Source organism: Calidris pugnax, unplaced genomic scaffold (genome assembly GCF_001431845.1).
Source record: "Calidris pugnax isolate Ruff unplaced genomic scaffold, ASM143184v1 scaffold89, whole genome shotgun sequence".
In the NCBI taxonomy this organism is placed as follows: Eukaryota; Metazoa; Chordata; class Aves; order Charadriiformes; family Scolopacidae; genus Calidris; species Calidris pugnax.
Genome location: NW_015090865.1, coordinates 5584288 through 5609345, shown reverse-complemented (window position 1 = coordinate 5609345; position 25058 = coordinate 5584288). Strand labels below are relative to the sequence as shown.

The window sequence follows — 25058 nt, the reverse complement described above, 5'->3', positions numbered from 1 at the left end:
TGTTTTTACCCTGGGATCTCAAAAGCTGAGCGCTTTATTGCCTTTATATAGAGAGGTATATATGTATGTGTATCTATATATACACACACATAAATACACACACAAACTTCATAGCCTATGAGCAGAAAATTAACATTTAGCCTTCATATTGTAGCTGTAACTCCAGGTGAAGCTAAGAGAATGGCTCAAAGGGCACATACATACCTACAGTGAACCACAACGGGTCCAGCGTGGGCAGGATTCAGCGTTTTGACTTTTTTCAGGAATTTCAGCATCCCGATAGGCGTGAAAGGCACCCCGAAATCCGGCCAGCTGGTGAAGTGAAGCTGCGTAACGAGCCTCGGAGCTTTACAACCGTCATGAAGCTGCAGGGAACACACAGATTCCCAGTTTGACATGTCATTTTTCATGCAGAGATTTATAAACAAACTGCTCTGGTTATTTATGACTTCAATTCCTGCAACGCTGAGAGCCTGACTCGAGGATAAGAAGTTTACAGTGTATGGAAAATAAGAACACAGAATAAAATGACTATATATTATTAAAATGCATCTTTCCAGTGAAAACTGGAATAATCCCAGGATAGGGCTCCAAAAAGTAAGACTCACAGTTTGTGTTAATAACAGATCCAATCCTAAATCCTTTTTCACTTATAAAATCCTCGTGACACTTCTTTGAGCAGCCTCAGATGAAACTCACAAAATTCAGTCTAAAGATTCAGGACCTGCATCATCATGAGATGCCAAATGCCTACGAATAATGACAGAGGGGCTGCATCCCCCACGGCCAACTACTGACAGGTCCATGATCTGACCTGCTCTTCCAGAATAAAAGAGAATCATAGAATTGCCCTGGTTGGAAGGGACCTTTCAGATCACCTAGAAGGTGCTACAGAAGCAAGAACCACAGTGCTTAGCATCGTTTCACCTGCCTTCCCTAACCTCTACCTATCCTTGAGGTTAGAAAGTGTATTTATCTCCCAAGCTTCGTCTGTTAGCCAGGGTCAAGGCCATTTCTTTCAACTAGAGAATCATAGAATTGCCCTGGTTGGAAGGAACCTTTCAGATCACCTAGAAGGTACTACAGAAGCAAAGACTGCAGCGCTTGGCGTTGTTTCACCTGCCTTCCCTAACCACTACCTATCCTTGAGGTTAGAAAGTGTATTTATCTCCCAAGCTTCGTCTGTTAGCCAGGGTCAAGGCCATTTCTTTCAACTGGAGAAAGCCAAGTGGTTTTGTAAGGTTGTCTTGTCTCCATTGGTGGATAACCAAGCCCTACAAGCACATACTCAGCAGATGTCAATGAGTGAAAGGCAGACGGGTCCATTCCAGCCCTTCTTCTTACCTGCAGCACGTACATCTCTGTGCCCTCCCTCCCTTCCCATCCTGCTTTCTGAGCACAGCTTCCCTGAGCGTTTTTATCAGCGATGCCTTATCAGCCATCGCGAGCGATACCAAAGTGATCTGCATGCTCAATCAGCAGAGACAGCTTCACCATCCAGGATCTGTAACTAATGCTAAACGAAGCCACCCCTATTTTGAGGGGTTCTCAGCTCTCCATGTAGTTCTCCACAGCCCGTATCACCACCCCATGTCACCATTTGTCACCAGCCCATGTTGTCTTCAGTCTTCAACCGGAATCAGATGGCCATCACACCCCACACACAGCAGCCCTCCCTTCAGGGGGTGTGGATCTCTAGCAATTTGCTCAGACTGCAGAGAAGATCAAAGCCATCCCCACCATCTCCCTTGTGACCTGAAGCTTTAACTTGTACCAGAGACCAAGGACACAACAGAAATCAAGCTGTAACGCTGGTCAACATTGGCCAGCTACTAATCACAGACTAATCCAAATACCCAAATGTATCCAAATTCACTCATTTGTCCCAAAAAAGGTCAAGATGCTGCTCCTGTGCTCCTTCCCTGACAGCCACAAGGAATGAGTTTCTGTGGCCCTGGGCTACAAGCAAGAAGAAAGGGAGCAGAACCTCTTGTGATCCACTGACCTGTAGAGCTTCTCCCCTGCCCGGGCAACACCGTTCTCCATTTGCAAATATATTTAACTGATTTCCCCAAATTTCTTTTAAGCAAAATATTTGACATTGTGACAATTTGCTTTAAAAATTAAAAGGAAGCCGCAGCACTATCGTCACTCACCGACTGGACGCAGAACTTGCGGATGGTGTAGTCCACCAGAACTATGCAATCTTCCACCGACACACGGATGTTTCCGTAGGTCCAGCACCCTTGGTCAGGCCAATACTGATGACATTTTTCCTGTACAAACATACAGTTTTCTGCTTTCCTTGTCAGTCACTCACAAAAAAAAATGAGGTTATTTGAAAACAGCGTACGTGTGTATGAGCATGCAGAGTTTCTCATCTGGCACAGCACAGCTTTAACACTTTGCTTATGGTATTGATGCTTAAATTTAGGCAGAGATGAGAATAGCTTTGAAGTTGGTTTTAACCTAGCCATACCTAAACAGCTTTACTTTTGGGGTTTTTTTGTTGCCTAACTGTGGGGACTGCGATGTCTTGACCTTTTATTTTTAAGCTCTAAGTGCAGTCAGGGAGTAATGCGAGGCAGTCCTCGTTTGAGTCATTAGGAACATCCAGATTTAATAGTTTTGGCTTCTCATGGACTTCTCATGGACCATCTTTGCTGTCTGAGCCTCATCAAGCAATACCACAATTGCAGGAAGATAAAGCAGAAATACCCCCGTGAAGAGGCAGACAAGGAATGTCCATCCTTGTACCTGGGTGAGGTGACAGTATCTCAATTAGCATCTCCTTATTGGGAAAAGTGCACAAAAATAGGTGCAAAGGCCAACTTTCACACAGCAATACAGCACAGCACATCTCACAAATGTGTCCTCATCTCCTTCCCAAAGCCACCTCTTGCTGCTTTTCCCAATATTTCCCCAGGAGCAGGATATGTCACCCTTGGGGCAATGGTGCAAAACCCCCATCTCTCCAGCTCTGGGTGGCTTCTGCCTCCTCCTCGATCCCACAGCCACCAGAGAAACAAGTGCTTTTTTCTCAGGCATAAGTTTTTGAGGACTTTATATGTATTTCAAATAAGGATGTAGAACCCTCCGTGTGGCAAACTGTCCCCCAGGGGAAAAGAAAATATTTAAAAAGCATCTTTTATGTTTCTGATGGCATATTTCCATAATGTTTTAATGGGAATCAAGTTAAATGCTTCACTCTTGCCCTGTGTGTCTCAGCATTCAGGCAGTGCACGCAGAAAGTCTGGCCCAACGGGAGGAGAGGTGCACGAGGAGGAATGGGGGGTCAGGAAGGACCAGCATCACCCTCACAAGAAAGAGGTGTTGGATTTTTAATTGTTATGTGCATGTAACGGATTTTGAAACCTAACCCAAAAATGAATTAAGTTTTTATCTCCATCTCTAACCAAACCCACCCACAAGCACAGCCTTACGCTGCAACAAAACCAAAGCTATGGGCTGTGCAGGACAAAAGTGGCTATCAGAATGTTTTTTCCTTGAGATCTACATGCATAACTTTGAATTTTGGAAATTAAAAGCACATTTATGAGCAGAAACTCAGATGCACTAAGAGGGACTGGAGAAGGAAGTGGTCAGAGAGGTGACTGGCCAGAGGCTGAGCAGCCACCACAGCTTTTTGGAGCACGCTCTCGCCGAGACATCCCAGAGCAAACTGAAAGCTCTTTACCTCTTTTCTCTCTTTCAGGTTGGTTAACATGACGATGACGGCCGACTTCTGCTCCCATATCATCCTCCAGAAGTCATTCACTGTTTCTTGCTTGGGCCCTGCAGACAGCACACAGCTTTGCTCAGGAGGGGTGATGGAGACCAGCGTGAAAACCCCCATCCCCTGCACACGGGGTGTCCCCCCAGGTCTGGGCTTACTCCAGACCGCTCAGGTTTTGAATATACCACATATTTCTTAAAAAAAAAATAATCATATTTTCTTTTACACAATCACATGCACAGCTTTGCTCAGGAGGGGTGATGGAGACCCCCTGCACATGGGGTGCCCACCTGGGTCTGGGCTCACTCCAGACCACTCAGGTTTTGAATATACCACATATTTTTTTTAAAAAAAAATATCATATTTTCTTTTACACAATCACATGGACTCCAATCTACACTTCTAGCAGGTACCTCCTCTCAAAATATCAGTAATGCTCTTTTAAGCGGGCTAATGGCAAGAGCATCCTTTGGGATTTCTCCTTGGCAGGTCTCCCTCACACCGAGGTCCAACATCACCCAAAGGGCAGGGGCAGCTATTGCTGTGTGGCTGAGTAACAAAGTTCCCCCAAATTTTTGACAATACATCATAAGAATTCATATGACATTTATGAATTTGTTTGAAAAAAAATACTAATTTCTGTATCAAAATCACTTTGAAAGACTGTATTATCAGGAGACATCGTTTTTCAACCCCCCAGTAAATAGATGGAAAAAAAAGAGAAACAAAGTGGGGACACAGGAGAGAAGACAACTCTCTTCACTCAGAGCACTGTCTGGGGGTCTAAAGGCTGTGAGTTACCTCAAGCTCACTTTGATTTCATTTAAACTGTAACCTCTAAATCCCGCCCCACATTTAGCCACCGTCTGCAGCTGAAAATAACCTTTAAGACACATCTATAATTAAATACATGTGGCCATCAGGGTAGAGAAATGAGTGAAAATTACCTTGTGCTGCTATGAATTTGTTCTTTTCTTTATAACCCTATGGAAACAAGTATCGTAGCAGTTAAAAGATGAAATGCCAACATACACTAGCCAAAAAAATACTTATTTAACTCAAAATTTGCAGTTTGGCCAACAGTGGCCAACTGTGAACTTACATCTATATATGATGCATTAATGTAGTCTGAAGGTGGGACCCCATCAATTTGGGTCAAAATCACTCTGGAATGATCATCTGGAAGAAAACACATTGTAAGCACATTTGCATGTTAATCAGTCTGAAATAAGTTACTTCCTTGCAAAGTGAGGCTAAGCACACCCTTCCCAAACCGGCTCTCTCTGCTCCAAGTTCTCATCATGAAACCTTCTCTGCAAAGCTCTAACTTTGCTCTCACACCTGAGGTCACCAGGACCGCAGGCTCTACAACACTGGAAACCCAAACTCTGCCATATTTGACTGCCTAAAACTAACCCAAGAGACTAAAATATCCACTCGACAGCGTAATTTGGTAGAACCCCGTGAGAGTGAAGGCACGCAATAACTGCTACAGAAAAACCAAAGGGGAGATGGTCAGTACTAGAGACGTGCCAAAACCAGACAGGTTTTGCACATACAAGATGTGAAAAATCATTTGTGAGCAGTGAAATTATATTATTTGAGTATTTTCAGCAAACGAATACTGTTACCAGCACGCTCAGTGCCAGAGCTAATGATCTGATTTAAAAGAAAAGGTAAAGTCTTACACGGCAGGATGTTAGGATATCTGTTTTTCTCCCTGTTTTCTTCCTTATTGGCCATTTCAAATGTTCCCTGCACATATCCAGTTGTTAATGACTGAAAAAAAAAAGCAAAAGAAAAAGATACAAAAGTCAATGTGTTAGAAAACAGCTAACTCTTGACTACGCACAGCTGAGGGAAAAATCTGCATTTCTACACATTGCATCCAACAGAACTAAACATATTTTATTTTTTTTTTCCCCCGCGATAACTTTGGTCGCTCTATAACAGGAAACCACGTCCTGACAGATTTCGCTGCAGAACACGAGTTCAGCACTTTTGGAAGAAATCAAGTAATTTTTCCACCCGAGATCACAGTTATTTGGGGGATTGTTAAACTCCGAGCCGCTGCTTCAAGCTGCCATCTGCCGCGGTGATTCACGGCGCCGTGACCCAGCCGCGCCGATGCTCCGCTCCCAGCAGCTACTTTTAGAGATAACAGTTGGTTCAATCACATAAATATAGAGTTTGATTGTTAATAGGCTGCTGGCTCAGAATGTTAAATATCAAATGTCTTGCCGAGATCCACAGGTGAGGGCCCGGTGCTGGCGGAAAGGGAGGAAGAAAGTAAGTAAATCCCAATTCTTTTACGCTGAAAGGCGCTGTACGAGCACAAGGCAAATTCTGGGAGTAATCAGCAAGATCTAAGACTGCAGATAAATTTAGTCGAGCTTAAAAAAAAAAATAAAAAATGTCTTGTGAGCAATTGAATGAGAGGAAGAAATAAAGAGGGTGAAGATGAAAACAAGGAGGTGCTTGATGTGGAGCCCCTTCACCGCCGTGGCAGAAGATGCTGAGATAAGAGGGTGAAGATGAAAACAAGGGGGTGCTTGATGTGGAGCCCCTTCACCGCCGTGGCAGAAGGTGCTGAGATACCACCACCACCACCGAGCTTGGGCTGTGGCCAAGAGCCCGGGGCAAAGGGACAGTCAGTAAAGGCATCATCCATCAAGGGACATGACCCAAGGGTCCCACCCTGCACTTTTAGCTGCCCCCTCACTGCAAATGCTCTAAACAAGAACTGAGTTTCATCCAGTTCCTTGTATTGAACTCCTTAAAAAACCTGGCTACCACCACCACCACCGAGCTTGGGCTGTGGCCAAGAGCCCGGGGCAAAGGGACAGTCAGTAAAGGCATCATCCATCAAGGGACATGACCCAAGGGTCCCACCCTGCACTTTTAGCTGCCCCCTCACTGCAAATGCAAAAACAAGAACTGAGTTTCATCCAGTGCCTTGTATTGAACTCCTTAAAAAACCCAGTGTCAGCAGGTTGGATCCCACCGAGGTAAAATCCCAGTGGTTTGGGAACACCCAACCACCTTCTCCCACCCTTCTCCCACCTCCCACAGCCCGGTCTGAATCATGAAGGGGAAGGGAAAAAACCAGTAAGCGACAGTACAGCTGAAAGCAACCATCTCCACTCGCCCGGCAGAGAGCAGGGCTTGGAATTTCCCCTTAAAAGCAGCAATCCGTGTTGTCAGGATGACATCGGGTAAAAGGCAGGGTGTGGGGAGGACTTCTCCACCACCACAGAAGAAACAGCAAGATGTATTTGTGGGTCGGTTTGTTTTTTGGTGTTTTTGGGTTTTTTTGTTTGTTTTTTAAATCTCACTTAAACTTGTGAACGTAAGTAAAAGGAGAGAGAAGGTTAAAAGAGTTGAAGAAGAAGCTGCTTAAGAGTTGAAGAGCAAACTGCTTGATTCGTTATTTAATGAAGACCTTCAATTCCTTATTTGAATGAAGACCGTGTTTTTGCTGATTAAAATCCATTTACAATTTAGAAAACACAGAAACTTAATTTTACGTTTTGCATAGAAAGAAATAATTAGCACTACAAACACGGCTCCTTCAAACTTCAGAAGTCAGGCAACAAATTCCCAATAAACACTCATACAAGCTCTGCACCCTCCTGTGCAAAACGCATGAAAAGTAATTATCTCTGGCAAAATAATCTCTCCCTCCTCTGCTCCTGACTCCCGCAAGGCCCTGACATCTCCCTGGAAACCTCCTAACGTCCCGCTGCCCTGACTGAAGTGGGTTTTGGACCCGGGTGCAAGGACACGGCCCGTTTCGCTGCTCCCACCCGTTTTCGGAGGAAGATGTGATTCATCGAGGATGCGCCTCATCACGTCCTCTCCAGCACCCCCTGAATCACGAGGAGCCCATGACTCCTGGTGGCACTGGGTCATCAACTGCCACCACAGCCTTCTCTGCCCCCACCTCGCAGGGACCCCAACGTCCCTCTGATGCTTCCGAGAGGCTCAACCTACCCCCGCATGAGCACATTTTTTCCTTTGTTTTTTTCCACTGAATGAACTTCAGGGACATCTTAATCATGTCAAAATTAAAATTTCAAAAGCAAAAATCAAAATTAAAAATTAAATTTCTAAAAATTCAAAATTTCAAGAGCAAATTCTTACAGGAAGGCTTTCAAACTTCACTCTGAAAATCAAGGCAATAAGCCAGACATCATGAACTTCAAACATCCGGTTCATTTTGTGTTACAGATGATAGAGATAAGGCTTATTTGGAGGGACCATACAGAAAGGAATACGTTCATGTTTTTAAATTTTTTTTTCTTTCTTTCCTGTGAAGAAAGAACACCTACTTCCTAGTTTTCTGTGCTCACAAAGAAATCAAATTAAAAAAAAAAAAAAGCAACTGAGAACAGGAGCCTCTGCTGTTTTGGTTAGTGTACAAGTGCGACAAGCACAAGGTACTTCTTTAGGGTAATTTAGGCTTACAGGATAAAATCAAGAGTATTGAAGAATACTGTCAGGCACACAAATCTATGAGATCAAAAATAATTTCTATCTGCTGCATGTCTTCATCTGTCAGCACTCGGTTTGTGTTACTTTTCACCAGAAAAATGAACTAAGACCTGACTTCTAACCCTCTATGGCAGGGGGTTGGAACCAGGTGAGCTTTGAGGTCCCTTCCAACCCAAACCAGTCTGTGATTCTTTGGCTGGTGCCCATGTTTGATCACCACTCGCTCACAAGACTCACCACTTTTGGCCTAAATCTGTTTAAAATTCAGAGTGGAGACCCTGTATCTGTGTCCCTGGAGATGTCCAACCTCCGACATGTCAGACCAGGCCACTCAAGGCCAACACTACAGTGGGCAGAGGTGCCCATCAGCTGAGCATCCCCAGCCCTGGGTGCAGTCAGTCTCCACTACGGAGCTCCCATCCATAGAATCTTGGAATGGTTTGGGTTGGAAGGGACCTTAAAGACCATCTCATTGCAACCCTCCTGCCCTGGGCAGGGACACCTCCCACTAGACCAGGTTGCTGAAATCCAACAGCTTTAGACCATCCAAAAACCTCCAGGATTTGTCAGTTACAGCTTCAAGGTGTGGATGCAGGTGATGGGAGGATGGAGCTGAGGATGCTCTGAAGGTGTCTTGGTGCTGAAGGGTCCTGATTTCTCCACCCCTTTCCTTCCAGTGCTGCAGGAACAGACTGCTATTTATCAGCTTTCCTGCTACAATATCCATCACTCTGATTTTCAGCTGTCTCTCACCCTCCCAGGCTTGAGCAAACAGCTCCTACATCCACGCAAGCAGCCGCAGGAGATAAAGCAGGGAAATAAAAACCCACGGACTTTCTGTGCAATCACACCCCGTCACTGCTGGGAGCCCTCACTTCTAGGGACCAGAGCCCAGTTTTCAGAGTTTTGTGCAGACAGAAACTCTCATGCTCACAGCTCGGGTGAAGTAAATGATCCAAGCAAAGCAGATTTTTGAAAATAAAAATAGATGGCTTGTTTCGTTTCTAGCCGTGGAACAAATTAATCAGGAGAGTCAAAATTCACAAGCGCACATCGCATCGAATTAGTTTTCACATGCATTTTGTCGACTTTGATAAATATCTCCGCCACGCTCCCCCCTCTGATAAGGCAAAGAAATGATGTGTTTTAAATATACCATCAAACAAATTGCAGATATAAATATGCTACCAATTAAGAAGGTGACTTAACAGGCTGTCTAATCAATGTGTGCCTCGGCGTTGACAACTCCGTATCTGACATTTAAGCTACTGCTTCTGCTGTTGAGGGAAGTGGAAAGAAACGATGGAAGGATGGAAAAGGCCCCGAAGGCAGCCCAGGGAGGGCAGCCCCAGCTCACCGGGGCTCTCCATAGAAACCAGCTCTGTGAGAGCTCACCACAGCCTGTGGTTACGACCCGTCTGTGCGACCACACGTGACTGGAGCTCGGCTGCCGGGCAGAAAATAAAACCTCCTTCCTGATGGAGGCAACACTTTAAAGAAAAACCCTTAAAGCGGACGTTATTTCGTAGGAACGTACGGGCAGAGGGCACAGGGCGCTGCAAAAAGGGAAGGGATGGGGTGACTGCAAAGTACAAAAGGTCAAATTACCACAAAAAAAAATAATAAAATGAAACCTCACCAGGGCAACATGAAAGGCCACACCGTGTCTTCTCCTCTAAGTACTCCCCATAGAGGTGAGACTCTCAGACTCCCAAAAAACCCCTCCACCACCAAGAAAATCAACGCTAAAGAGATTCATACTCAACTTTTTTCTCCTCCAGCTTTCAGGCAAACACTAAAGAAACTCTCAGACTCCCCAAAAAACCCTCCACCACCAGGAAAATCAACACTAAAGAGATTCATACTCAACTTTTCTCTCCTCCAGCTTTCAGTCAAACACTAAAGGCCTTCTGTAAACGTTAGCATGCCTCAAACAGTTTGTGTGTTATCAATTTGGCATCACAATATCATAAAGCAGTCAATGTTCCAGATTTTGCCCTGATAAAGGGGTACCACGCGTGACAGCACGCGTGTGATTGCGCGAGTGCCGAGGTAACAGCATCACACAAATAATTTTGAAATTAAAGAATTGGAAATTAAAGAATTGGAAATGTTTCCAAGTGTTCTGATTTGCCCCCAGCTTTTCGCCACGCACCCGTCCACTCCCCATGGGAGAACTTACATTAAACTCCTCCCGGAAGAGCTTCCCTTCATCCGCCGATCGCATCCGTATCTCCTCTTCCAGGTTTTCCACCGGAATAGGGAAATACTTCTTTGGGCCCGAGGGAGACCTGCTGAGCAGCATCACCCGTTGCTGTTCTGTCAGTGCAAGGAGAGCAGGTGTTAAAGGCACGTCCAGAGCAGCAGATAACAAGTTATTTCCAACTACAAATTAATTGTTGTGCTGGAAGAGGCCAAAACGTACTTCTTGCATGAGACTTCAATTGGTGATAAAGCTGATTTAAATAAAATAAAAAAACAAAACCACAAGCCAAGTAGTTGCTTTGGAACATAATAAATTCAAGTGGAACCATTATTGGTAAAAATGATGATGTCTGTGTTTGCACTGGATTAAAGTGTGACCACGTTTTATTTAGAAAAGGAGAAGGTTCCTTCTGCTTATAAAGAGCCTACTGCAGGGCAGGGACCACAGGGACAGCTTTTAGCATCCATCACCACAGAGATGCTGCTAGATTATTTCACTTGCCAAGAGGAAATAATAATAAAAAAAGAAATCTTTAACTTGGGAGACAACAGAAACTCTGCACCAAGATTGCTCAGGGAGCCGTGATCAAGGAGGGGAGCAATGGGATGAGGGGGAAGGGTTTTAAACTGAAAGAGGGGAGATTTAGATGAGATCTCAGGAAGAAATTCTTTGCTGTGAGGGTGGTGAGAGCCTGGCCCAGGTTGCCCAGAGAAGCTGTGGCTGCCCCATCCCTGGAGGGGTTCAAGGCCAGGTTGGAGGGGGCTTGGAGCAACCTGGTCTGGGGGGAGGTGTCCCTGCCCAGGGGGTTGGAACTGGATGATCTTTGTGGTCCCTTCCAACCCAAACCATTCTGTGATTCTACAGTTAAGCCCACTGCTTGGTGAAGATAAGTTTTATTTACAACCAAGGCAACCAGAAAGGCAGACCACTTCCCTACGGGGCCATTTCCACCTGAAAATTAAAAACTGACTGGTGGCTTTATGCACTGACTGGTGCATTAACCCTTCATGGCCCAAGGTCACTACCCAGGGCCAGGCCACCACGGGGATCTCTAAACCACCCTCCCCGGGGATCCTGCGCTCAAACCCCGACACAACAGGAAGGTGATGGGTCTGTTTAGAAGTTTGGTTTTCTCTCTGACTGCCACCGCGTCCCCTAACTCACTCTTCAGTTCCTACATAGCCACGTGGGACCAGCACAGAGACGTAATTCTTTTTATCGTTCAGTTTTGCCTCTTTCTTACAGCTAAAATATTTTATAAGCAAGAAAAGAACTGAGCCCCACCACGTTTGCTAGGTTTGGACTAGAGCAACCCACCAGCACAGAGACGTAATTCTTTTTATCGTTAGGTTTTGCCTCGTTGTTACAGCTAAAATAATTTGTAAGCAAGAAAAGAACTGAGCCCCTCCACATTTGCTAGGTTTGAACTGGGCCCCGCAGAGCAACCCACCCAACAGAAATACACCCGGTGGAAAATGTTTTCAACTCCTGAGAGTGTTTTATTTCAATTCCGGTGCCTTTCAACACTCCCCATCTCGTCTCCTTGCTTGTTTCACTTTAGGTTCAGGAACTGGCCCGTGATTTCACAAAGAGCTACAGGCCTTTTGTTTCCCCTTTTAGGAAGAAATATTGCAATACTTTCTCTAAATACAAAGAAACAAACCTAGCTCTCACCTGCCATTCCTAATAAAACAGATATAAAGAGCACAAGAAACATTTACGAAGAAACATTTGCTGTACGGCAACTTAAAGTGAAAAACTGTTTACAAGCAAGAACTGAAAGTTAAGATTGTACATACACATACTTAAATATGGACCTCTTTTAAAAAACTATTTTCTCTTTGATAACAACCCTATAACTTATATTATAAATAAAAAGTAACTATAGCTGAATTCTTAATTAACAGCCAAGCGTGTGCCTACAGAAACAAGACTCAGGCTGAGAAGGGAAGGGAAGCAAATCTCTCCATACCTTGCTCTTCTAAGATCCCATTTGGCATCTTTTTGTCCCCGGAGTTCACCACAGCTTTCCTATGTCTTCTGAACCTGAAAAAAAACCACACCGTGTTACTCCGAGGAGCTACGCTGGAAGGTAGAGTGCATTTTTTTTTCCCCAGGCCAGCCTCTACCAACCATGTAATCCTGGAGAAGCTCTTTCTGTTCATCTTCACGGCGAGAGCCACCACCACCACCGCCGCCGCGGCACCCTCCTCCGACGCTGTGATGGAGGCTCCTGCCTCCCCATAAGTTAACGCCTTTCATTTCCTCATTAGATCATATCGAAACAAGACCCAGCCAGTTCTGTGCGCAAGGGCTCCCCACACACACACACACACACACCCACTCCTACCTGAAAAAATAGCCCGCCAACAGAATGAAAATGATGAAGACCAGGAGCAGAATCAGCATGGAAGTCAGCAGGTCCTTGTGCAAATTGTTCTCCTCTGTAGAGTCTGTGGATTGAACATGAAATATTATAGACAGCAGTTCCCTAAATCTGGTACAGAATCCGGGGTCTCAAAAAATCTGTGCTTCTATGTAATAGAATATGCTTGTACCTACTAAAAGCATCACAAATTATTGAATTATATGCAAAGCTGAAATTGAAACTTCAATTTTTTTTTCATTTTTCTTCCTCCCCCTGCCACCCTCACAGCAATTGTCTTCTGAACCTGAAAAAAAACCACACCGTGTTACTCCGAGGAGCTACGCTGGAAGGTAGAGTGCATTTTTTTTTCCCCAGGCCAGCCTCTACCAACCATGTAATCCTGGAGAAGCTCTTTCTGTTCATCTTCACGGCGAGAGCCACCACCACCACCGCCGCCGCGGCACCCTCCTCCGACGCTGTGATGGAGGCTCCTGCCTCCCCATAAGTTAACGCCTTTCATTTCCTCATTAGATCATATCGAAACAAGACCCAGCCAGTTCTGTGCGCAAGGGCTCCCCACACACACACACACACACACCCACTCCTACCTGAAAAAATAGCCCGCCAACAGAATGAAAATGATGAAGACCAGGAGCAGAATTAGCATGGAAGTCAGCAGGTCCTTGTGCAAATTGTTCTCCTCTGTAGAGTCTGTGGATTGAACATGAAATATTATAGACAGCAGTTCCCTAAATCTGGTACAGAATCCGGGGTCTCAAAAAATCTGTGCTTCTATGTAATAGAATATGCTTGTACCTACTAAAAGCATCACAAATTATTGAATTATATGCAAAGCTGAAATTGAAACTTCAATTTTTTTTTCATTTTTCTTCCTCCCCCTGCCACCCTCACAGCAATGAATTTCTTCCCCAGATCTCATCTCAATCTCCCCTCTCTCAGTTTAAAACAGTTCCCCCTCGTCCTGTGGCTGCCCTCCCTGTGAAGAATCCTTCTCCATCTCTCCTGGAGCCCCTTTAGGGACTGGAAGGGGCTCTGAGGACACCAGTGTACGCTCTTACAAAATTAAAGCAATTTTTGTTGCTGATGGTGTGTTTGTTTTTTTTTCTTTTGAAATTACGTTTACACACTTTTAACCATTCCTACAGTGGTCTTTGAGAGCAGCAGTAATTCTCCTAACACCTCTTGCCTTCACACTTCCCTCAACTCTTTCTTTTTTTGCTTACTTGCACCAAGGGCTTGTTGACGAGATCTTGCCACGAGCCTTGACATAAAATATCACCAAAGCACAAGATTACAGTAAATACATAGGAGTACAGAACACCTGCACTGTGAGAGAAAAGAGCTCGTATTTGAGGGTTGGTTTGTGTCTTGTGAGCAGCTGGAAACTGGATGGTTAAAAAGAGTATTAGGGCACAGGAAAAACTTCCTTTAGAGGCCTATGTGCACCAGGGGCACACAAGGAAAAAAAGGTATCTCAAGTCAACATAATAGTACAAAGAAAGGGAAGGCAATAAAATGCCTGAAACTTGACATTTAAGTGGTATATAAAGATAAAAGCACCAGGCATGATAAAACTGTGATCAGAAACCAAGAAACCATCACTCCACAAGGTTTTACAAAATCGCTGTTGGAAGGAGTGCCTGATGAACGTGCATCACCAGAAACAGCTTCACAATTCCTGCCTGGTATCTAGAAATACCACACTCTGTACAGAAACCAAGCTGTGACAAAGAAATAAACAAAAAAGTCACTTTTTGCCCCTCACAAGCAAAAAGGAGCCACTCTAACCCACTTTTGAAGTTTGTAAGTTTCAGACCGAGTACATCGGAATCCTTCAGGATTGACAATTCCTGCCTGGTATCTAGAAATACCACACTCTGTACAGAAACCAAGCTGTGACAAAGAAATAAACAAAAAAGTCACTTTTTGCCCCTCACAAGCAAAAAGGAGCCACTTTAACCCACTTTAGAAGTTTGTAAGTTTCAGGCTGAGTACATTGGAATCCTCCAGGATTCAGGGGGTTTGTGTTAGTTCTCATCATCAGCTCCGCATCAAGACCCATGAGGGTCAAGACCAGGGGAGGAAAACAGCAAGTTTGAGTCACAAGAGAATTAAAATTTCCCTCAGTTCATTACACAATACAAAACCCCCCGTCTCTTCTGAAGAACTGATGTTTTTGGAGCGTCTTTGGAAAAATGATTGCCGGACAACCACAGAAAGCCACAAGAGAAGTTCAACCTCCTGCCAGGCGACTCTCTACAGTTCTTTAGTTAAGGACAAGCAAACCCAGCAGTGACTGATGCAATTCTCTGCATCAAAGTCTCACCTCTCCTCCTACCATTTCACAAGGAAATTGGGTCAAAAACCACAAAGAGTCCCTTCTTCCTTGTACATGGGCACATCTGTTTTCAAAGCCTTGCAGTGGCTTCACCTCTGCAGAGCGTGTGCGTAAGGCACGGTGTGGTTTTAAATAGTTTCACTTATTACCTGTATTTCCTTCAATATCTGCATTAATAATTTTATTAAGGTGGCCTAAAAATTGTAAGCAAAAGTTATAACTGGGCTGAGGCCACTATGGACTCAGAGGCTGAAAGATCCTTGGCCAACACCACTGCCTACATATGAAGTGGGATTTTAAGGGGAAACTGAAAGACGGGCCTGAAATATTTTTTTAATCAGTGCTAATTCAAAAATTAACAGTGGAAACTTAAGAGTAAATTCACGCAGAAGAGGCAGATGTCCTCTCCATCACATCTCTGCTGCAGTCACTGCCAGTGAATATTTTCCACTGCTCCAACACAAAGAGAGCTGTGGTCCAAACCCACAGGGCTTTCTGTTCACAGCCACACAAAAAAAAAAAAGATCATCCTGAGGGTATTTTTTTTTTAGAAACACGATGAAACAGTGACTTTCATCTTGTCAAGAGAGGAGGATTACTGCCAGGAGGATGGTGGCAACCCCTCGTGCTTCCCCTGCCACCCACCGAGACTGACTCACAGGTTCTTCCCAGCCCCATTCCCAGTCCCGCTGGCCCCGCCGTCGGAGCGGCTCTTGCTGGCAGCCCATCACCATTTCCTCTGGTGTTCCAGTTTCCGTATGTGTCAAAAACAAAACCACCCACCAGAAAAAAAAAAAAAAGGGAACTAACAGCAGCGTATGCACATCAGTAACTGCCTCCCGATCCTCCCTCCGCACTCTCTCCCAAACTTTGGTTTTCTTCATCCCCAAATCAGTTCCTTTGCAAATAGGACCTGAACAGTAAAGTGGCCCATGAATAAAAGTGGGATAAAACACTTTTTTCTCCCTCCACAAAAGCAAATTAACAATGCAAGGTGCGGGTTTGCCCTAGAGAACAAGTCAGGGACCTGAAATTGTTCTGGCAACTGACAAAGAACAGAGATTGTTTACCTGAGAGTGGGAGAAATCCCACAACAGCACGCTCTATTTATTCACAGGTCTTAAATTTACTTTTAAAAAGCAGAGAACGTAACTCTCCACCTCTCCAAAATGAAAAATTAAACTCCTCTCACCCATTATTTGGGTTTGATTTCAAGTGTGGGGGGGGTTCAGGGTGCATCCTTCACCTCTGTTTTCCCTTCAGCAGACACACAAGTGTCCTCTGAAGAGTGCTCGGCCAGATGGGACCACAGAGGCTTTGGGGCAGTGACACGTGCCTCTGGTTTGGGTCAGAACTGTTGTTTCAGACACCCAGCCCTGCAAAGGACCCCGATCTCCTCTGGCATTTATTTTACATGAAGAGCGGCTGTCGTAACATCCTGACACTGACCTTGTTGGTTGCCCAGAGAAGCTGTGGCTGCCCCATCCCTGGAGGGGTTCAAGGCCAGGTTGGAGGGGGCTTGGAGCAACCTGGGCTGGTGGGAGGTGTCCCTGCGCAGGGGGTTGAAACTGGATGATCTTTAAGGTCCCTTCCAACCCAAACCATTCTATGATTCTATGTTAGTTCATAGTACTTTTTGTGCACACAAGCATTTTTGAAATTTCTAGGTTGGGTGAGTAGCAGAGTATTCAAATTACTCTTTGTTGTTGTTGGAAAAACTTTTGCAAGTGCTTAACTTCTGTTCACTCAACTTTCTGTTCAAATTTAACAGCAACTGATTTATTATAATGAAGCCTCTTGCACATCAGTGTGTGCTTTCTGTACACTGGAAACCTCCGAGTTAACTCAACAAAAAGGACAGAACTCTCTTCCTTTCTCAGTTCTCATCAAGCCACCCTGTCCCCTTGAAGTCCAGCTGAACTTGTGCTGCATTGACTGGGCAGGAGAGGTAGACCCAAGTCAACGGGGAAATCAAAGTCCAGGATGGTTTGGGTTGGAAAGGACCATTAAAAGGTCACCTAGTCCAACTCCCAATCCAAAACCACCTATTTCTGAAGTTCTGCTTCTCGAACTACTTCTTGAAATTGTGTATCTACCAGGAAAGTATCCCTTTGGCTTTTAAATACTAAGTAAAATGAGCCTCCTTCCTCAAAACTCAATTTTCTGATAATGCCTCGCTTTCTACATGAAAGAAGCACCACGAGTCCAGTGTGAAAATCCCCAACTCTGGCTCCCGTTCTGGCTATTGTACAGCAAGACTTCATTCTTTCTATACATTGTTCCAGTTATCTTCAAAGACACCCACTAACTTCTTGAAAGTTTAAACCAGCAAGAAGTAGGGCATCAAAAGCTGCACCGTTTTCCCCCTTTCAACCTCCCACTCATCTGATAAATTCATTACCTCCGCACATTAATACATCAGCAGTCGAAGGAAATTGTAAAGAAGGGCATGAAATCCATGAAATATTCATGGGGTAAACACTAAAGAAATTTAAACATTTGGAAAGGACTTAAAAGCTTTACTACTGCAACTCCCAGGCTGCTTTCACATTCAAACTATGTAACAAGTAAAAATACAAGAGGAAGTAAAAGAATCCTGACTATAATTAATACTGGGTAACTAATTAATATTTGAGTAAGAGTATCATGTATAAATAGTCTGTCACACATACTTGATAACCATAAAGTTTTATCTACTTGAACTATACATTTATTTATGCAAATGCAAATAAATAAATACTGGTTTATATTTATTTAATGCAGCTAAATACTCTGAGTAAATGGCAGTGCAATTTTTCCAGTAAATGGCAGTGCAATAAACCCTAGAATATTCTGATTTTAATGAAAGGGAGGTTTCGTGGTAGCAATTTCATGGTACTCTTGTAGGAAGCAAAATGGCAGTAGTGCTGAAAAAAAATGAGCCATACAGGCTAGGTGTCCACGTTTAAAATAAGGATAAACCCAACTCTTTAATTCAGCAAATCTTTTAAAAATCACGTCAGCTAAAATAATGACATGCAGTAAATTATAACTATTCCTCTCAGAATCAAAAGCATCTTATCTTTTTGGATCATTCATCCAATTAGCATGCAAAAGGAGAGCTGGGGGTTTTTTTAGTATCCCTCAGTACCTTTCATATTCTTTTAAAAGGAGTTTTCTTGATATTTCAATCAAAAATCTTTATTTTTGTATTAAAAAAATACTGTATTAGTTCAATGACTATGAAATGTATTTGATAATCCTATTATCTTGGAACTTTCTATACAGCAATACATTTTCAGTGTGGATGTACTTGGGTATCAGACAAAACTCTTCCTTGTTTCTCACTGCAAACTAATGAAGACTTTGATATTTAAGAAAAAACAGTTTAGTCATACTAATAATTTCTAAATCATATCACTGAAATCAAGTTTTAATTTAAAGACAGATGATACGATTACTCTTATGCATATTACCACACTTAAATTCAACACAATTTTGAATTTAGCTTTGAAGACAAACAGCATCTATGGAGAAACTCCCTTTTTACTCATTTTATTAAAATTCTGGGAAGTGATAAAACAAACAAGCTACTTCCCTTTCCCAATTCCCATATTCTTACATATTCAGACCAAGAGTAATAACTTGTTCTTCCCCTGCTCCAGGTGCCAGAAAATGAGCACAGTTCTGGAAACTACTTGACAATATTTCAGCAGAGCCATTTATTACTAATTTTTTACTTAGCTAGATTTTTATTTATATTAGTAATTTATTTATTCTGAAAGATCATCTTGTCCAACCGTCAACCTAATTTTGACAAAAATAAACACCCACACAACAAACAAAAAGCTACACCATCACTAAACCATATCTCCCAGCACTACATCAACACCCTCCTATAAAGACTGGCTGTCAATAACAGTCACCTGAAAACTTACCCAGACTTCACCCCACTGTTTACATGGAACATCAGCGGCTTTATTTCCTTTCAACCAAGTGGAGGGAGCAGTTTTCCCCCTGGAAAACCCCATCTGACATGAGCACGGCATCACGTGCCGCCATCGCCCAGACAGGGAGCCCCTGCCTGACACACTGTGCATGGGGATTCCGAAGGTAGCTAGCTAGGATTATGGAGGATAAGGACAATGTGCAAGTAAAATATATCATCCCATCACAGAACATAATGGTAGAATCAATATCTTAAATTAAAAAAAAACAACAAAACAACAAACCCTTATTTAACTCGCATGAGCCCCTCTCCAGGACTGTGATGCGTTAGGACGCAGCTGTAGGAAGGCTTGAAGCATGAGGAACAAACTTCAAAAATAGAAACGAGAATGAATAAAAGATGCTGTGGTGAAGTGGTGAGCAGAAGATTGTGCTCTCAGGTCTTTGAAAAAGGCTTTTCCATTTTTCACCTGACCTAATCTTGTGCAGGACCCCTGCACCATTGTCCATCTCCTCAAGTCTTGCCTTAGACAGCTCTTATCATTAGCAAACATAGAACACATATCAAGACCGTAGCTGTTCCTGATGTTTACATATGTTCCTCCTCTTGTCTAATTGGTAATTGCTTTATTTCATATTATCTGTGTCCAGGTCCCATCACGTTGGAGATCCACCGTGACAGTTCCTGGGGTGTGGAGCCCAGCCCAGGAGATACCCTGTGCTTCTCCACCTCTCCCACAGCCATCCTCTGCGTTTCCATACATGGGAAAGAGAAAGTAAAACACACAGCACCAGTCATATGGGGACCAAATACAGTCATCACGTGGCAAGATTAGAAGCTCATTAGTGGGGTCAAAGTCCTGGAAAAATATCCAGGACTATGTCATCAGGGGGACCTCACCCAAAGACCCCTTCCCACACCCACTCCCATCCCCGCAAATCAAGGGATGTCCTTACTTGTTGTTGCTGTTGGTTTTGGTAGTTCGGTTCCATTGGGCGGTAAAGCTTGTGCAAATAGAAGACTAACAGAGAGCAGCAGGAGTTCCATCCTGCACCTGAACGAAAACAAAAGCAAAAGGTAAATTTTCAGGTCAAACTACTACTACGTTTTCTCCTCACGTCAGAGCAACACTAAAATAAAACGTTTACTGTACATGACAAAGGTTTTAAAACTTATACTCTCCCATTTCCTTATCATTTAAACTTTCAGTTTTGATGCAGAGGGAAAAGGAAGATCCCAGTTGCGTGCACTAAGAATTCGTTAAGAATATTAAATCCAAGAACAGGACGGTAACAGCCATCGCTCACAGATAAGGACAGAAGTCAGACCAGAAAAGCTACTCTACATCAGGAAGACACAGCAGCTGAGCACACGGAGGCACGGAGTCTGGAAGTCATTTTGATATACAAGAAGAAAGATTAAGTATCAGCAGCTGGAATGTTGAGAATAAATGCAAATCAGAAATTGTGCATGTATTTTTGGTGGGGTTTTTGGTAGTTGCTGCCATAACTGCATGTATTACTCCTTCTACAAAGAGCATGAGGAGGTGAAGCAGGGCCCCGACCAGTCACCAGATGGGCTTCTACCACCAAACAGACCAGTAACAACCACAAAATTTAAATTACTTGTGACAAGCACCTTTTGGAGTTTCCTTACCCTGACCTTGATGTCCTATAGACATACACATGGTGCTTCAGAGCTACCTTCCTTTGGAGACCACATGTGCCACAGCTACGAGTCTACGAGCTATAAGGCATTTCACCAAACCCTTCCAAATACAGAGAATTTCAGGTTTTGTGAGACCAGAAAATAATTTCCAATGTAGAGAAGGTTAGAGAAAAAACATGATGAGAACACGCTGTCTTGAAGACTACAGAGAAATTCAGGGAAATTAATAGTTGTAGATAAATGAGCTTGTCTAGAAATACTCTAGTCTCTCTAAATCAAGGGTTTTGTGGAAAAAATAAATGTTGTTATTAATTTGCTGTACATTTATCCAGTCCCTAATGAACATACTAATTATAAGAGGCTGCCATCTCAGCCATTAGCCAGTCTTGCTTGATTTAAAAATATTTTCTTTGGCATAACACACAAACATTACTTTCTGTAGTTCGCAAATGGCAGAAGACATCCAGATGGTGGCTCTGCACCCATTGCTAAAATTATAACCACCGTAACACTGAAACATCGGGGAGCTTTGTTGTGCAGTGTAATAGACCTAATATTACAATTTCCACAGGATATTATTTGGTGCTGCCTAACAACAGAAACAAAAAATATTACAATTTCCACAGGATATTATTTGGTACTGCCTAACAACAGGAAAAAAAAAATAATCCAGGAACTTGGTAGTCATTAGAGCAACCATAAGAAAATCCTTCCTTTCAATGTAAATTGGTACAATCCCCCAGAAATAAGCTCTGGATAAGCCCAAATGTATAAAAAACTTTTGTAACAACAATTTTCACACCACCCTCACGTGTGTTACTCAGAAGTGAAGTTATTCCCATCCTCTCTGCGATACCTGGGACTAAATTCAAACTCAGCACACACCTGGCATTCTTTGAAAAAAAAGAAACAGACCTAAAAATGAATTTTCTCGTGCTCTGAAGGGATGTCAGTAGTGGGGAGGCTCTCATCAAGTTGGGCACAGGAGCTGCCCAGGAGAGGACACCAGGAACCCCAGCTGCCTCAGGGAGCACACAGAGACTTACAGGAGCACAGCAAGGAATCTCATCTGATATTACAGTTTATTATTTGTTTTCTTTTTCAAGGCTCTGTCAGATACAGAGCAGCCCCTTCCTACAGTTTGGAAGCTCAATGGATCTAGCGGAGGTTTTTTCTTTAATATAATGAGCCAAGAAAAAAATAATAAAAAGTATTATTAACATCAAACTTTATTTTTTTAAATTCCTTTTTATTTTTCCAATCCAGCATCCTACTGACAGATTTACTCATCCAATCCCTTCTACTACTGTTTATAAATTAAGCAGCTTTGATGTCTTACACTAACAGGCTCCACCAGCAGCCAGGTTAACCCCGAATGAGCCATTTTTAGGGTTAGACAACTAATTATGTTTAATAGCTTATTGCAAAATGAATCGGCGTTACCATCACATGCAGATCTGGTCTGACAACTGCCAATCGCTTTAGCCAGGTCTAACTAGATAAAAATCAAAACCATTTATAGTTTTGTACGACAGTCACTGTAGTAAGGGAACCTATTGCTGTCAACCATATCAAGTTTTATACCTGGCCTACCAGCTATCCAGTTTTTTTATCTACTTGGGCTGAGTTAAATATATTTTCTCAGTCTTGTCTATGCATTGGAACAGTTGAGTGAGAAGTTAATATTCAGAAGTTGTAGGGGAAAAAATATGGGCTGTATTTAAAAAAAAAAATAATTAAATAAATCCCCAAATTTAAGACAATCACCTGCTCTAAAAACCTGCAAGTCACTGGGAATTTTTCTGTTCAGCAAAACAAACACCCCCAGTGGAATTTGGTGTAATTTTGGAAGCAATCTGGTAAGGCTACACTGTATTCCGCAGGAAATATAACCCTCCAAAATTTAAAACTTAACAAGTCAGCATTCTAAAGCACCGCTCCACTGGAAGCTCGTAAGACGCAGCAGGAGTTGGTGTAAATTGATGGGAGAGGAAAGGAAGGAAGAGGATTTGGAAATGTGGACCAAAGCCAGAGCAAAAGTGGAATCAATGGGGAAGGGGCTGGCGTTGCCAGGAACGAGGTGCTGAAGGCTGAGCTTTGCCCAGGGTGGAAAGTGTGACAGTGGGTGAAGGCGGCTTAAATCCACCAGCCCTTGGGTTAATCAATCCCGGCGGCTACGGCCAGCTCTTTAAGAAAAAACCAAAAAACAACAAACAAAACATAATTAAGTTGCTGGCAGGCTTCCAAAAGACTGGAAAGTGTAAGGAGCATCAACGTTTCTCACGAATTTACTGTTAGGAGCAGTTATTACAGATCCAAACCCCACGCCCAGACATCTCGTGTCTGTTCTCTGGAATGTGATAAAGAATAACCCCAGTCGATGCCCCACAATTTGATCCGAAGTCAACACATCTAGAGAGATGATGTAAATTCCGGGATCTCTTTTTTGGCCGAAGCACTTTGTATTTCTGCTTGCTAAAGAAAATAAGGATTAAAACTAAGAGCAAATTTAGGTGCCACAGCACGGAGGCTGGTGCAAGAGACTGAGTTTAGCATGACCAAGGACTCCGTATGGCCAAGTCCTCCTCTTCAGGCTGGGGCAAATGGGGAGGAGAACAAGTCCCAACAACGTTAAAACCACTCTGTATTTACGTACATCTCATACAAGACCTCAACTATCTGATTATCTTTTTTAAACCAAAAACCCCACCGCCATAGGCACGGCAGCATTTTCCACCCTCAAGGAAGCGCAATGCCATGATACAGCCTGTTACAATAAAATAAAAAAAAAAGCAAAAAAGCAAAAAATAATAACAGCTCCTCTCCAGAGAGAGCAGGCAGGTAGAAAAGCCCTGCTGAACAAGAAAGGACAACCGTGTACTACAAAAGAAGCCTCTTGTTGATAAAATCAGAAAGGAAAAGATCCGGGTAAGGACACAGACTGTCATTATTACACAGTTTGCTGTCAGGGAACTGCTGTCTGCCTGGGAAAAGAAATAGGGGCTGCTTTCATAACCCTATGGGATACAATGCATTTTTATCTACTTATATCCTACTACCTCCAGCCTTTATTTCACGGCTATAGATGATTAAATGGCTCAAGCACTTAAAACTTTAACTCCACGGAACAATACCTTTTTTAGTGAAGGATTCTTCCCTCTTTCTGATTATCTGGAGCTTTTAAAAAAGTGCCAGAGATTCCTGTTACAACCAGTTCTAAAAGCCTGCATTGTTGGAGATAAATGCCTCTAACGTCCAACAGAGAACTTGATACGACGACACACACACACACAAAAAATTAATAAAATCCTTCACTGTAACGTTGCAGGGCTGACTCAAACCCTGCCGAGGAGGCAGAGCACTTCAGACCCAACCCCATCCAAGAAGGATGGGCTCAGGATCCAGAGGCACATGGAGCCTGTGCACGGCTCTTCCCAGCATCAGGAGTTGCTGCCATCACTTCTTGCACAGCCCAGCTCCCAAAAACCTGAGAAAACCACATTATTCTCAGGGATTGCTAGACTAAATTATTACACGCGCTTAACTTTCTCGTTTGGCTGCACAACCGAATCTTCACCGGACCTGGCAGCTTCAGAATGAAACCTGGGTTTTTAGACAACACGCTAATAACACCTTTGTGGTGCTGCTCCAGCTGCGTGACTTTTTTCAAGGAGCCTGATGCACGACCTACTTCAGAGCAGATTAATTAAAGCAGGAATAAAACAGCGGAACGTCCCATCGAACACACAGGATGGTGGAGAGACTGTTGGGTTTTGGGGTTTTTCCCCCCCAGGCTTTAGCATCACGCAGCTCAGGTCATGCCCCAGATTTTTAGTGCTAAAAAAAAGTAATATTCTGAAGGACAAGCATTATAAATTCAGAAAAAAAAAAAATTAAAAATGAGAGACTTGAAAGCATTGTCACTGTAGGTTGACCAGTGCGTTGGCACCTGGGACGTTGGCCATGCCAAGCGCAAGTGCCTACACAAAAAGACTCATAGTTTGTTTTTTTTTTTAAAAAAAAAAAAAGGAAGGAAGAGGATTTGGAAATGTGGACCAAAGCCAGAAGAAAAGTGGAATCAATGGGGAAGGGGCTGGCGTTGCCAGGAACGAGGTGCTGAAGGCTGAGCTTTGCCCAGGGTGGAAAGTGTGACAGTGGGTGAAGGCGGCTTAAATCCACCGGCCCTTGGGCTGATCAATCCTGGCAGCTACAGTCAGCTCTTTAAAAAAAAAAACACAACAAAAACAACAAACAAAACATAATTAAGTTGCTGGCAGGCTTCCAAAAGACTGGAAAGTG

The 25058-nt window shown here is 43.3% G+C and overlaps 1 protein-coding gene across 3 annotated transcripts in view; it reads right to left on the bottom strand.

Annotated features, from left to right (window-relative positions):
• Positions 1–25058, bottom strand: part of PTPRE (protein tyrosine phosphatase, receptor type, E) — a 101739-nt gene that overhangs the window by 15669 nt on the left and 61012 nt on the right. The window contains exons 2-11 of one of the 3 annotated variants that reach the window (XM_014945397.1): positions 20048–20145; positions 13413–13515; positions 12409–12482; positions 10413–10549; positions 5425–5515; positions 4839–4915; positions 4684–4720; positions 3698–3795; positions 2157–2276; positions 205–365 (exon numbers count right to left, since the gene is read on the bottom strand). In XM_014945397.1, the coding sequence (XP_014800883.1) occupies positions 205–365; positions 2157–2276; positions 3698–3795; positions 4684–4720; positions 4839–4915; positions 5425–5515; positions 10413–10549; positions 12409–12482; positions 13413–13515; positions 20048–20145 (996 nt within the window). Of the gene's footprint in view, positions 1–204; positions 366–2156; positions 2277–3697; positions 3796–4683; positions 4721–4838; positions 4916–5424; positions 5516–10412; positions 10550–12408; positions 12483–12569; positions 12639–12786; positions 12890–13412; positions 13516–20047; positions 20146–25058 lie in introns of those variants that run through there. The other 2 variants (XM_014945398.1, XM_014945399.1) reach the window with 2 other exon arrangements.